Genomic DNA, 14,628 nt, shown 5'->3' with positions numbered 1-14,628 from the left:
TACAACTTACCTTCTCACATTTGCCGGTTGCCCCATTCCCCACCAAAGCCCTATGCCCTATCATATTACATGCATAGATGGGCCTCAGCTAGTTGAAACTGGACTTGATGCCAGTGTCAGTAATATGAAAAAGTTCATAAGGCTGGTATTTTTTGAACCAAAGTTGTCACTGAAGACAGAAGCATGGTTAGTGTACTATACACAGCATCAACTCCTGTGGTATGGATAGAAGCCAAGATACATGCTGAGCACATCAAATACCCTGCCTACAGAGTATATACAGATACGTAGACCACATTGGGAACTCTGTTGGGGGAACACTCGACTATGGACATGCCAAGAACAATTTCAGGCACGTAATCAGCAGATAGCCATTGTGCTATGCACATTCTATTCATATGGAGCACTGTGCTGGATTCATGTCTAGCAAAAGGGAAGATGGGCACTACCAAAGACATGCTCAATATGAGAGCTTCTCTGCTCACCCCATTGAACACTTGTCCATAAACACGCTGCGAATTTGAGATTCTTTGTCAGAAAAATGTAATATAAGGGTCACTCAACATATGGCGCATTCTTCCAGGGACATGCTGAGCACCAAGAAAACTCTGCCAAGCAGTGGCTTAGTGTGGGTTTCTAGCCCCAGGGCAAGCAAGTTTTGCACCCTGTGGATCATTAGCACTCCTTTCCACCAGTGTATATGTGTATATGTATGTGTATATGTATGTATATATATATATTTATATATATATATATATATATACCGTATTTATCGGCGTATAACACGCACAGGCGTATAACACGTACCCTAACTTTAACAGTTATGTTTCAGGAAAAAACTTTCCACAGCCCCCTGCGTATAACATGCAGGCACAGTTTACCCTCTATTTTCAGGGTAAAAAAGTGAGTGTTATACGCCGAAAAATACAGTATATGATACCCAGTAGAACATCTATTCCTTACCTTGTCCCCAAATCTTCTTCCCCTTCCAGCACAAATATACATGATCACTCTTATAAAAACCTCCCTTCCCAGCACAAATTCTCCCCCAAAATGTTCCCTTCTAGCACAAATCCCCCCTCCCAGCTCAAATTCTATACACCCTCTAGCACAAATCCTATCCCCCTTCCTTTCAGCACGAATCCTCTCCCCTCTCAAACTGCCCCCAGCACAAATTATTGTTAACTCCCCCCCAAGCACACACACTCCAAGTCACATGCACCCCCCCCAGTGCAATTTTACCACCCTGAATCCTTAAAACAGACCTCAGATCAACTTGGCACCTCCTCCTCTTGCACATGATATATTTTAGAACCAAGGAGGAGCCTATCTTCCCTCAGCTCTGACATGTATTGTTGTTACAGGCTACCAACAGAGGGCAATGCCAGTTCCTTCAGAAGGGAAATCACAGCGCTAGGGACCCAGTGCAACCCGCAGGTGATGCGGGTGCCTGGGGGTTTCCCTACCAGGTGAATTTGTGGAGCCACATACTGAACTTGTTCTGGCACTGGGCCACAGGCCTGGATCCACAGGACACTGTGATTTTGTTGAAATCCTAGAATGGTTGCAAGGTATTTTGTGCCCCTAAGAATTTTGCGCCTAGGTCAACCTCCCCTGTGGCCACACCTATGCCACACCACTGCTACCAAGGCAGTGCTGAGCACATGAAATCCTTTGCTAGGGACTTGCTGAACAGAATAAGGAACCAGGATAAGTATAGAGATCATATTCTGACACAATATGCAATATTACAAACAGTGCTGTGTTTGCTCTGCTATTTTTGTTTGGACTGAGGCACATTTTTTAATAATTTCTACATCCTTACCAAATAGAACTTTATAGTTGTTTGTTTGTCTAAGCAACTTGCCCTCTCTGACATATGAAAGATGTTTAATATAATAGTAACATTGTATTATATCTGTAGTATTTACATACAGGAGAAACCTAGGTGCAGATTGCAGCCAGTAGTAATCACAAATCACAGTGCTCTTTCCCAATCACAGCCAGTACCACATTACAGTTTGCACCAGCTTGAAATCAGATTACAAACAGTACCTTGTTAGATTAAATATGGTGGCAGCATTAGTCTCTTTTTAAGGCTAAGTACATTTTCTGTGAGTACTTAAAAATACTTCTAGATCCTGCCAGAAGTCTAGTGTCTTTGTAACCTCACATGCACTGAGCTGAAATCTTAGCCTCTCTGGTAATTTTTTTCATTGGCTACAGCATACTAGCTCATTATGAAATACTCACCTTAGATCGAAGCCCCCGCAGTGGTCCCAGTACACATCTCTGGCTGGCAACATTGCTCCCGAAGCTACTTCCGGGTATCATGGGCTCCGTCGCTGTGATTGGCTGGAGTAGCGATGACGTCACTCCCACACTTTAGTTTATTCTTAAGTTAATAACAGAGAGCTCACAGCGCAGCATCACTATTACCCATTTATCTCACATCTGCTTAGGATGAGGTGACTAGGTGCTTGCTGCAGTAGGTGTTTCCTATATATAGTTATCGATTTTTTTTAATGTTATAATCTTATTTATAATTTAAGTAATGCCATTTACATTGAGGCATCAGAGGATCTCAAACATCAGATGAGGATTAGGGTCACTTGTTAGCATGTGTAACCTCTTGCTGGCCAAGTAACGCATATATGCAGTGCCAAGAAAAGCAAGCTTTAATGCCCAGTCACCGTACACATGCGTCCATGTGTACTGAGAGTGGGCTCACTGTGCGCTCCCAGCACTCTGAGCTTTTACTGAAGGGGTTAATAATAGTTTCTTTTAAGGGAGAAGTGACTTGGAAAACTATATGGATAAATAATTCCAAATGTTTTCTAACTTCTATTTGTTTATCTAAGGAACTAGCGTTTTCAGGAGGAGACAACAATGGCAACCCACATATTCCTGCCATGACAAGTGTATTTTAATGGTTTCAGAAATACTGTGGGTTGCTAAATACTAACATTTGTTGTAGTAATCAATGTTACCACTATTCCATCTGTGTGAACTTTTAAAACAGGTGACTGAGTAATAATGTGTGTGGTTGGGAATGTGTTTTCTTTGGCTTGCCATAACTATGTTTTTTGTTCTCTTAGATTACCGAACTGGGCCTTGCTTCACACAAATCAGCAACCAGATGTGCCAGGGCCAGCTCAGTGGTATTGTGTGTACAAAGACATTGTGTTGTGCCACCATTGGCCGTGCCTGGGGTCACCCATGTGAAATGTGCCCTGCTCAACCCCACCCTTGCCGCAGAGGATTCATTCCAAATATTCGAACTGGAGCCTGCCAAGGTAATTGCTTACACAACTATATAAGACTACATATAAGATCCACTGTCTACCACTTTTTGCATAGTACTGTTCATTGCTGTTCGGTGTCATTTTTCTTAGTTGTCTAATTTTTCCCGATCTTTCAAATGCCTTATTAAAATTAGACAGTGAAGCTTTACTACATGCTAGGTAGTTGTAACATATGTTTTTGCAAGTTACAAATCCTTTTACCATGGACTTTCCATGGGTGATTAAGTTATGTGAAAGTAAGTGAGGTTTCCATAAAAATATAGAAATGCAGAATAGTAACAGATGGGTTAACTATTTTTGGCTGAACAGAGCAGGGACATTTCCATTCTTTTTTAAAGTTAAGCGGTTCCATGTGAAATTTCAGACATTTAGGATGACTTGGAAAAATATGTAGCTAATTGCTGTATTAATCAAGGTAAATTGAGTTTTGTTTAGAGTTTTCCTTTCCGCACCTACTGGGTAGCAGGAACCGGTCAATAATCACAAGCTTGGAATGGATGTTAGACTCTGTGGGGCTGCACCTAAAATCCCTCAGTCCTTCCAGTTAACCCATAGGAGGCAGCTTAGAGGCTCTGTGTGTAGTCTTTTTAAGGGCAGAAAGAAACTATAAAACTATAATGAGGTAAAAGTATATAGTATTGCCATATATTGTAGTATTTTCAGAGTATAGAGTATTGTACGGGCTACATTTCCTAAAACAGTCATGCATGAATACTAAAGTCATGGACAGAAGCCAATTATATAGACTCCAGTAGTGGTAATTGCTCTGCATTGAGAAGAAATAGGTTGAAAGTCTTTGGCGCTGATGCCAAAAATGTGCAAAGTGTAGTAACCCATGATGGAAAGTCAGAAAGAGCTTTTCATTGGTCTGACTGCTTTAAGCTGCTGGTAGAATGATGTGTTCAATGCATCACAATGATGAGGGCCAGCTTTATCCTCCAAAAAAGAAAGAAATGCAGCTTAAATCTATTGACCTTATGAATCAGGCATATCCACAAAGGCTTGTTTGTGGTAAAGCATGTTAAAAAATCAAACTGCACATTAATGTGTTTACCTTGCACTAATCTGTGAGTCTTCTAAGCAATGTAATAGGTTTGCTAAAAAGCATGCGTCCTAGAGCCTGTATTGACTGGCTTTGGACTTGCATTAATGGGCAAATACAGCTTGCTTTGGGCTTGTGTTGATGGAAAAATGCAATTAGGAGGTTCACTGTAAAGTGGACACAGGCTGCTAATCTGCTACTTATCACTTAGAAATGTGCATATTTTTATACACAGACATCCATGGCCGTATGTATTAATGTGTTCTCATTAAGAGCTGTGCATAGTTCTGCATAATTACCAATCAAATGTTATGGCTAGCTACACCTTTTTTACCATGTTTCACGTCACTCCCATATTTATGGATCCACGGTTGCAATGCTTTAAAAATAATAAATGCACATTTATTTCCAACAAATATATGGTTAGCCTTTTAAATTGCATGGCTATGGAGAAAATAAAATTACTCCAGTTCTTAGTAATAACATGTCGATGCATAAGGCTTTTAGAGTTAAGGAATTCACCACCTGGAAAAGAGAATTTCAATATAAAATATTTGACTAATTACATAAAGTCAAACCAGAAATGTAATTCAACTTCTGTGCCACATCTCTAAACTTGATGCATGGAAACTATACCAATAATGTAGGCAGGGGACTTTAAAGGCACAGCGTATTTTTGTAAAATATAACATTTATTAAAATGTACTTAAAATTAGACAATATTCAGTCCACCTTTACAACAGACTACAATAAAAATACAGTTGCATAAAACCAGTCGATCTCAGTACTGCAGTAATTTGCATATAATAGTCTTTACAGCTCTACGCGTTTCTCGGACACGGTCCTCTTTATCAGGAGATATCAATACAGACTTTCTATACATGCCATCTAGGAAGAATGTCAGACTTTTTTAATGATTATATCGCAATATAACAACCTTTTGTTTAACACATTATATTGGAGACTCCCTCATGGGCAAGGATAAAAAAAATATATATAAGAAGAGGGAAGGAAAAAAAGGGAGGAAATTGGAAGGCATTCAAGTGTCAGGATGGGTGGCCCACAAACATAATTTGAAGTAAATTTGAATAAATGTTATATTTTACAAAAATAGGCTGTGCCTTAAAAGTACCACACCTACACTGTTGGTATAATTACATAAAGTATTACGTTTTTAAGTGGTTTGTCTGTGACTGGATTAAAGTAACAATGTAACAGAAAATTCCCTTTGGGCATACCCATGTTGAATAGTACTGATAGTGTTCAGGTACACAGAACAATGATGAGAGTTCTATGCAATTTCTATGGACCTTTCTACAAAGCAGAATTTAACAAAAGACGGCAATGAAAACATGCATTTAAAATATAAAAGTGCTTTCTGCATGCTCTATTTTTGCTCTATAACATCATGATCATGTGACTTCTACTGGTATATAAAAATATTCATCATGTAGACTAATCTATAAAACATACTTTATTCCGCTTTAAACTGCAGTGAAATGTTTTGTGTTAAGACATTTTGCTATGTGCAGTCTTTTGTGGTGCCGTTGTGTTTTACTGTTTGCAGAGCATTCAAATTTGTCCTGATTTTTGATGCAGAAACATTGTCACAGCTCTTCCTGCTTCACAGGCCCCTTTATGTTTATGCTAAAGGCTCTGCTGCTGCCAAAATTGTTTTACAAGTTTACATATTTGCAATTCACAAATGGGCATTCCAGTCAGAGTGGGTCAGAAACACTTTCAATCAGAATGGAAACAACCAGTTGTTAGCAATTATGTCTTCCGGCATTTGGGGGTCTAGCTTTTTTTCTTAAATTCCATGCAGTTTGGTATAGGCAGACAAAATTACTAAGTGATGTGGTTCAGTAATGTGCTCAGACATAGCAGCTATTACATTTGGCAAGGCAGAAAAGTTTGCAATCTGCAAAAGCAATTGAGGCTGTAGTAGCAAGTCATGGGGTGCCATCTGGTCAATTGCAAGAGGCAGAGCCCAAAAAGTCGTCCTCCCTATACTTCCTATATGCTAAATCTTTACACATTTATGAGCACCAAGATGTAGCAACCATACCATATTAATTAATTCACAATGTTAATCCAAGAAAAAACTGACTTTGCTGCGGTCGTGGGCAAAGAAACAACTGACAGGAAAATTACATTTGCACTTATTGGTCAAGGAAATGTTGCTAAGTACGGTATGTACTGCTAATAGGATTATACTGTATATGCAATTTATGGTCATACAGAATCCTATAGCAACAAATAAGACAGTTCACACGTTCTATATATTTAATATTAGTGATGTGCTTGCCTCAGACAAAAGCTCCACTTTGTCAACCTCTGGAGAACATCTCTGTGTTGAATCTTGCTTGGTTAGCATTCACCACAGATGGCATCAGGAATTGAGCACTGCTGCTGGAGCACATCGCTGTGTTCTATTTGTTTGGTGCATGTTGACTTTGGGGTGGCATCGGGGTTGAGGCAATGCTGCTGGAGGACATCACTGATTTACATTGTACTTGGTGACCATTAATTTGGGGATAGCTTCAGGACAGGGGCAGTGCTGTTGGAATGACTGGAGAACATCACATAGCGCCTTTTGGCTAGGGGGTGGACACAGAAATGGTTCTGTAGAAATTTTGAGGTTTCCACTTATAATTCCCACTAAAGTACCTAATATTAGGATTTCCACTAAAGTATTAAGTTGCAATACCTTTCAAACCAAAATAAATCCTCTGAACTACTGTGAACATGCAACACTTACAATTTGCAGCAAGCAGGTGAACTACTATACTACTTGTTAAAGTAATTAAAGCCTTTGATTGTAAATTACATATTCATGCAGGAGGTGGGGCTCACATATGCATCTGAGTATAACCTTAAGGCTCCGTTCACATCTCTGCATTCTGAATTGTGAGTGGAATTGCCTTGACTCCGCCCGCAATTCGAAATGGCGGCAAAATCGCGGGGCGCCCATGCGTTCCATGTGATTTCCAATGGCACCCCAATCGCTGCGCAATTTTACCACAATTCGGTGGGCAACAAGCTCTTGTACTTCTTTTGGGCGACATGTGTCCCACGATTCTGTTTGCGCGATTGTCGCCTGCTGAATTGCGACAAAATTGCACCGGAATTGGGGTGCTATTGGAAGCCACATGGAACGCACAGGCGTCCCGTGTTTTGCCGCTAACTAAATTAAAATTTGTCCCAACTGAAATTTGAAATAAATTTTACATTGAACTCCAGTAGAATTATTATGCCTTGTACACACGATCGGATTTTCCGATGTAAAAAGTCAGACGGAATTTTTTCATCGGATGTTCCGACCGTGTGTGTGCCCCATCGGACTTTTTTCTGATGGAAAAAATTTCTATCGGAAATTCCGCTTGTCTGTAGGGAACTCCGACGGAGAAAAAAACACGCATGCTCAGAATCAAGTCGAATTTCACCGCATTCTTGACGGTCGGAATTTGGTCTGACAGTATGTATGCATAACAGCTTGAACGGAATTCCGTTGGAAAAATCCATCAGAGTTTATCCCGACGGAAAATCCGTCGGTTTCAAATAATAAAAAATTTAAATCGGTAAATTTAAAGAAAAAGCAAGTCATAAAACAAATTCCGAATAGGAATTTAATGAATCTTTCGAATTTAATAAAAATAAATAACTAGATTAACGAATCAAAACAAACCAAATTCTTTCATCATGAACATGTCTAGTGTTAGGGTGGACTTCTACTTTAATGTATGTCTGACCTAAAAAATTCCTTTCTAGAAAATGTTATATAGTGCAAGTGATTAGCCCCCACATTGAAGATCCCATTATCTGACAGTCTAAAATAATAATTTTTGTTAGATATTTGTTAGATAAGACTTAGTTATTAACTTTGTGGTTTGTGGTTGGGCACTCAGCACAGAGAAGCAGGCATGACATGACAGGTAAAATGCCAAATCCTCACAAGGAATTTTCTATTGTATTTTAGGGCTGCATACCCTGAAACCTCGGAAAACAATGCAGTTTTTTGGGGGGAACAGAGAGGTCTTTGTACACCAAGCAGCATATGTTTGATGGAATTTGTAATCCATAGTTTAATCCTGCTGCTGTTCTCCACATCTGGTTATATTCAACTGTTCCAAATGTGCCTATACTCAGATCCTGTGTAGTGATTTTACTATTGCATCCTTGGAAGGAAAACTGTAGTGCCTTAATTTTTAATTATTCTTTGCTTTATTTTGTGCATTGCAAGTTAGGTTCTTGACTTCCTTGGAAGGCTGCTTGCTTCAGACTTGTGTCTCAGTGCGATTGAGTGTGCACTCTGTTACTTTACAGAAACCATATAACTAGAAAATCCTCCAAGGCTTTGCAAAATAGTACTACCTGGTATTCTTTTAAATGCATTATTTTTTTAAATTCAGATGACTTTAATTTTTGTTTCTGTTTTTGTGAGCTGGGTTAATTTTGTTTCAAGTTTCATCAGCAATTTAGTAGAAGCTGTTCTCAAGGTTGGAATACCTGTTCATGTTACCTCAATATCGATTTTATCATGATATATTAATATATTTTTTATTGTTAAATAATAATTTATCACCACCTTTTTATACATCTAATACATACTTTTTTTATAAACGTGGACCACTTAACAAACGTTACTATTATTAATTACATTTCAGCTCAGTAATAGTTTACCCCAAGATTAGTGAAACTGTCACCTTTCCTCAACATCCTATTTATGGCAATATGTTAAAATATTCACTATAAGACCAAAAAATATGTGGACACCCCTATAATATTTTAAGTGAAGGGTACTGTTTATGACATTTTAACAAATAAACACTTCCAACCTTCTGGCAACAGTTTGGGGAATGCCTTTTTCTGTCCCAACGGGAATGCTAGTGTTCACAACTCCAGGTTTATAAAGACTTGGTTTGACATGTTTACTGTGGAAGAACTTAAGTTACCTGCACAGAGCCCTTTAAGGATCTTTGGGATGATTAGAATGCCAAGTGCAAATCATACCTTCTACAACATTAGTACCTGAACTCAAAATTATCTTTTGGCTAAATGGGAACAGATTCCCACAGAAACACAAGAGTAGAGGTTGTTAAAGCCACAAAAAGTGTGTGTGAGTTCATTTGGGGGCATTCTATATTAATGGTTTTGAAATGGAGTGTCCAACAAGCTCATATAGGTGTGATGTTCAGGTTTACACAAACTTTTGGCCATATAGTATAGCTCCATACTTTTGGTAAATCCAACCATTACATTAAAGGCCAATAAGTAATAAACACAGCAAATATTTTTTTCATCAGGGCTTTAATTATTTCATTTTGCCAATTTTACTTGCCATGGGGACTGTCTACATTTGTAAACAGTTATCTGCAGCTGACTGTGGAATGTTTAGATTATGATTGCTGATGTGAAGAACTGTAGACACAGCTGTCTTCAGTTTTCCACATCGCCCACATGCCAGCAAGCACAATGTGAACAATTCCCACTAGGCTTAATGGCTTGTTCAAGAGCATGGACAGGCATAAGGAAATACTTGAGTTCTGAACAAATGTATAACATGAGTTATTTCTCAGTATTAAAAATTGCTTTACTAATAAACTGCAAAAAGGAGAGATATGCACCATGCTTTCCTCTCACTTGTTAAAATAGTGTTACTTTTTTCTTATCTTGAAATAAACATTGACATAAAAACAGTGGAGATTAAAAAAAGTAATTTTTTTTTATTTTTTGCAGATGTTGATGAATGTCAAGCCATACCTGGTCTGTGCCAGGGTGGTAACTGCATTAACACAGTTGGTTCCTATGAGTGTAAATGCCCAGCTGGACACAAACAGAGCGAGACCTCCCAGAAGTGTGAAGGTAAAATAAGTGATGTGTGGTGTGAATAGACTGACACTCTTCTTTATAGGGTTTACTGTTATGGTAGTTTTCCCCTTGTACATTGCAGCACTGTGTGGTTTTAGCTGTCTGCCACTTGGTATAATACATATAGTTATTATGATGTATATTAGACACTTTATAAAGAAAGACAGTCTTCTTATGAAGATATTCTACACATAACTTTGAAGAGTTTATTTAGAATAAATTCTGGAAAGAGAATATGTTTAATTCTTATACTAACCATATGTTACTGGTTGTAGTCTGATGAACACCTCTCATGAGAGTTGGATAGCCTACATGACAAGATGAATGTATTCTATAATTTAGAAATTCACCCAAAGGGGGTATTGCAACAAAAAGATGATATATAACATTGGTGTGCTTTAACTAAGTACTGTAATGATGGGCAACTGTACTACTATACCTGAAAAAGGTCACAAACTATATTAGCTTTGTTTCTATATTAATGACAAATGGAGTCAAAAGATGGTCCCTGTTAGGCTGTTGTCACATCTTCTGATCATACTAACAAACCCCAGAGACTTGTATAAATTGAAATAAACATAATCAACTAGTTCTCTGCAATAAAGTGTAAACCCAATTCCCCCTACACTCGCCCCCTTCCCCATCTAATTTATTGTAAGGTGATGAATTTCATCAGTAAAGTGATTGGCAATTCATATGGCTTCATCTAACAAATCTTGCCTGGAAATGATTCGAGTGAACATGTCCAATAGTCTCCTCATCAGTCTGTAGTAGAACTGCGTGATGTGTTTCTTTCAAAATATCTCAAAATTGGCTACAGATGTAGTCATTCAGTAATTGTGCCAAAGGATAGTATCAACCAATGTCTGTTAAATTTGACTGTCAACAGCAACTCTATTACTGATATTCCTATTGTCTGTTCACATAGTTATTGACAGGACAACTTGCCAAGACTTGTAAACTAAACAAAAAGTTTGACTGTGTAGATGAAATGATTGTATTTTTTTCTAACACGCACGCTTGCATTTGAGATAGCACAGCACTACCTATTTTTTTAGTACGCAGGCTTTGTATAGTAACTGTACTTGCTCCCTTTATTTTGTATGTACTGCACAACTTGCTATACAAATTCTGTATTATAATAATAATAATTTTCTGCCCCTTTAGTAAATCATCCCATAAAATTATTGTTTACAATAAAGTGAGATATACAATAAGGCTGTAATCTCCCATCTAGATGGTATCAGTGTTAAACCTCATAAAAGGCAACCCCCTAAGTCTCCCAAGTTAACCTCCAAACAAAATGTAAAGCTACATAATAGATATGTCTTGCGGCATGCAGATTTTCATTCTCATTTTCTTAAGGCTATTATCTTCTGCAACTTTTATGCTAGGGATAAATACTTCTCATCTAAAAAATCTGTAAATGGATTGTTGCAGTTTATTCCATTAGCTGCCAGAATTTAGATGTAGATGGAGTTCAGTTTCCATGTTAGTTGAAGGTGCTGTCCGAAAAGTTAGATTGATATTATTGCTTGACATTCTCACAGGCATAATAGTACTAAATAAAAACATAAAAATACCTTTGGTTCAGTCAATAGGTAACATAGACCTTTTCTTCAGAAAAATACTGTACGTGAAGCTGCATAAAACTATATTGATACTACTTCTATGTAAAGTGTAAATTTTAATCAAAAAACGATCTAGAATTAGTATTAACTATCTAGATAGGCATTTTTAAATATACATATTTTCTAGTTGCCTTGCTTTTTAGAAAAGTACTTGTGGATCTAGGTCATATCTTAAATGGCTAAATATAGTAGAATTCACAGAATTGCACTAAATCTAAATAAATTGCCTGACAGGGGTCCTAAAAGCTTGACACATTTTCCTCTGCAAATACCCAAATTATAATTCATTGCACAACTTACATGGTAAACATAACACATCTCTTTAACTATTCTTACTGTTACTTGTGTATTCTGCCAAAGATGTATATTACTGTATACTAGTCCGCCCTATGGCACCCATATTTGCATCCTATAACACTTCAGTTTCCTCTTTGTGGCCCTTCATGCAATTTCACAATAAAGACAAACATACTTTTTTTAAGATAATATGACATTGGTCTTGTTTCCTGTACTCTGATCCACATAACCATCAGTTCTGGCTACTGAAAACTGCTTTTCCCATTTGATGGGAAGAGCCTATGAACGGCTTAATGACTTTGGCTGCTATTCAGAGCTGGGTTGATCTAGGAAACAGAAGGTGGTATCCATGCTAGACGACCATAAAACACGTCTGCCTTACACACAAAGGTTTGTCTGAGTGTCTGATCTCACTTCTAACCCTTTTGTTGCCAGTGAGGGCCCACTAAATGTTCTGCTATTGGTATACCTTGGATTAGACTGACTTATTTTTGAATCTCTGGCAGGAATCCTATTGTACGGAACTGTGTGCATGATCTCCGCCATATGCCTTTTATTATGCAGTTGTAGATGTAAGTTTGACTATTTCAGAGTATGACTTTACCCCTTCTCCCTACAGATATTGATGAGTGCAGTACAATAACTAATGTGTGTGATGGAGGGGAATGCACCAATACTGCTGGGAGCTATGTCTGCATCTGTCCTAGAGGATTTACCACAAGCCCTGATGGATCTCGCTGCATTGGTAAGTGGTTCTATTGGTAAAACCCATTCTTCATCTACCTTTTTATTTTTCATTTCCTCTCAGTGCTGGGGATAGCTAAAGTAAAGCTATATTAAAGCCTGGTAATCAGAACGCTGCTAGTGTGTGAAATTGTGGGCCATTGAATTGAGAAATATAAACCCCTTATTATTACAATTAAAATGATTAATATTGTCATTAGAAAAAAATAATACAAATCTATTGATCTGATTGTGTTTTGGGCAAATCATAATTTTTTTTAAAAATTTACTAGAAATTCATGTAACTAATTTGACATACTCTTATACAAGTATAATTTTAAAACCCAGTAGCGAGTAGTGTAGCAAGTGGTTTTATTAGGAGATAAAAACAAAAACAAATATATATTGCACTCACAAGCACACAATCTGTATTGGTGCTGGAGCCTGTGCAGAGTAGAGATACGTGTTCCAAAGGCATCCACTGTTGAAACGTGTATCTCCACTCTCCACAAGCTCCAGCACTCCTGATAGTCTTTCTCGGTGGTGCTCTGAAGGGAAAGCAGCGGTGGCTCCATCAGTCTTCTTACTGGCTCCAGTGAGAGATTTACGGCTGCAGCGGACCCCAGAGGCTCATATCCATCTCTCCCCAGACACTGGAGCCTACAGACCTTCTCCACTGAGACATGCGAATACAGATTGAGTGCTTGTGAGTGCAATAGTACTTTTTTGGGTTTTTATTTCCAAATAAAATCACTTGCTACACTATACTGCTGCCTTGCGCCCCTCTTTCTCCCCTCTCTACCTCCACAGCTACTGGGTTCTCAGCTTGGATGAGGAGAAATTAGATCCCGCCCATACCTCTGGGTGTTTTGCTATTTGTTTTTTCATTATTGCTATGTCTGAGTTCATTTCAATATTAATAGCTTATCATTTGTGTAAGTTTTTTATTTAAGTTGTAGAGTATTTTCACTCTTGGTTGAATATATATATACTTAAAGATACGCATATACCAAGTAGTACACAAGACCATTTGAGAGCAACACACTGACCCAAATAATGGTGCATTGATTAGTTAGTAAAGATCATGGGTGCTTATAAATCATGCATTTGTGGTAGATGTGTGTGTCAGATGAAAGAAGAATCCTTAAAGGATCAGATTCCATAAAAAAAAAGTTTAAACTTTGAATGCATGTGATTGAATATTGAAAGTGTATTATTGATGTTTTCACTTTACTCCATCTCAGTTCCCGTTAATATTATTAGGTCCTGAGGGCTTTTTCAATTTGAATGGTTTAGCTCAGCGTTGCAATGCATATTGACTGTGTGTGAGAATGGGCCTATTTGACATGTGAAAGTCAAATCTGAAATTATTTGTAGGTAAAAAAAACTCAATACAAACTCATAATAATGGGGAAATATGGCATTAGAATCAAAGCACCACAGCCTCCTCTTATGCATGTTTCTTTTGATACTCAGTATCACATAAAATCCCCCCCCCCCGCTTTGCTCTCCAGACAGAGGGCAGGAGTTTGCCTCCTGTCCCCCCACGATTATTCTATACTTCCTCCCCTCCCCTTTTTTTCTCTACCTGGTCTGCGGGATCTAGTTTGCCGTACAAGTATGACAGGCAGTGCTTGAGGGGCTTAGTTAGACAATGTTGGGGAGCCTACCATACCTTAAGCAGCCTGTTTAACCAACCAGAGAAGCAAGGCCCTTATCCTATGTTACCTCATCACATGGGTTTTCTTTTACTCCCTTT

The 14,628-nt window shown here is 38.1% G+C and overlaps 1 protein-coding gene across 1 annotated transcript in view; it reads left to right on the top strand.

The window, feature by feature from the left end:
- The window catches only part of LOC120915216 (fibrillin-2-like), a 190,197-nt gene that overhangs the window by 114,066 nt on the left and 61,503 nt on the right, over positions 1-14,628 (top strand). Inside the window, exons 7-9 of the mRNA XM_040325539.1 lie at positions 3,099-3,296; positions 10,087-10,212; positions 12,766-12,891. Of these exons, the coding sequence (XP_040181473.1) occupies positions 3,099-3,296; positions 10,087-10,212; positions 12,766-12,891 (450 nt within the window). The remainder of the gene's footprint in view (positions 1-3,098; positions 3,297-10,086; positions 10,213-12,765; positions 12,892-14,628) is intronic.

The sequence above is a fragment of the Rana temporaria genome, chromosome 1, assembly GCF_905171775.1.
Source record: "Rana temporaria chromosome 1, aRanTem1.1, whole genome shotgun sequence".
NCBI lineage: Eukaryota > Metazoa > Chordata > Amphibia > Anura > Ranidae > Rana > Rana temporaria.
Note: the sequence above shows the minus strand (reverse complement) of the source record. Positions and strands in the feature narration are given on the sequence as shown.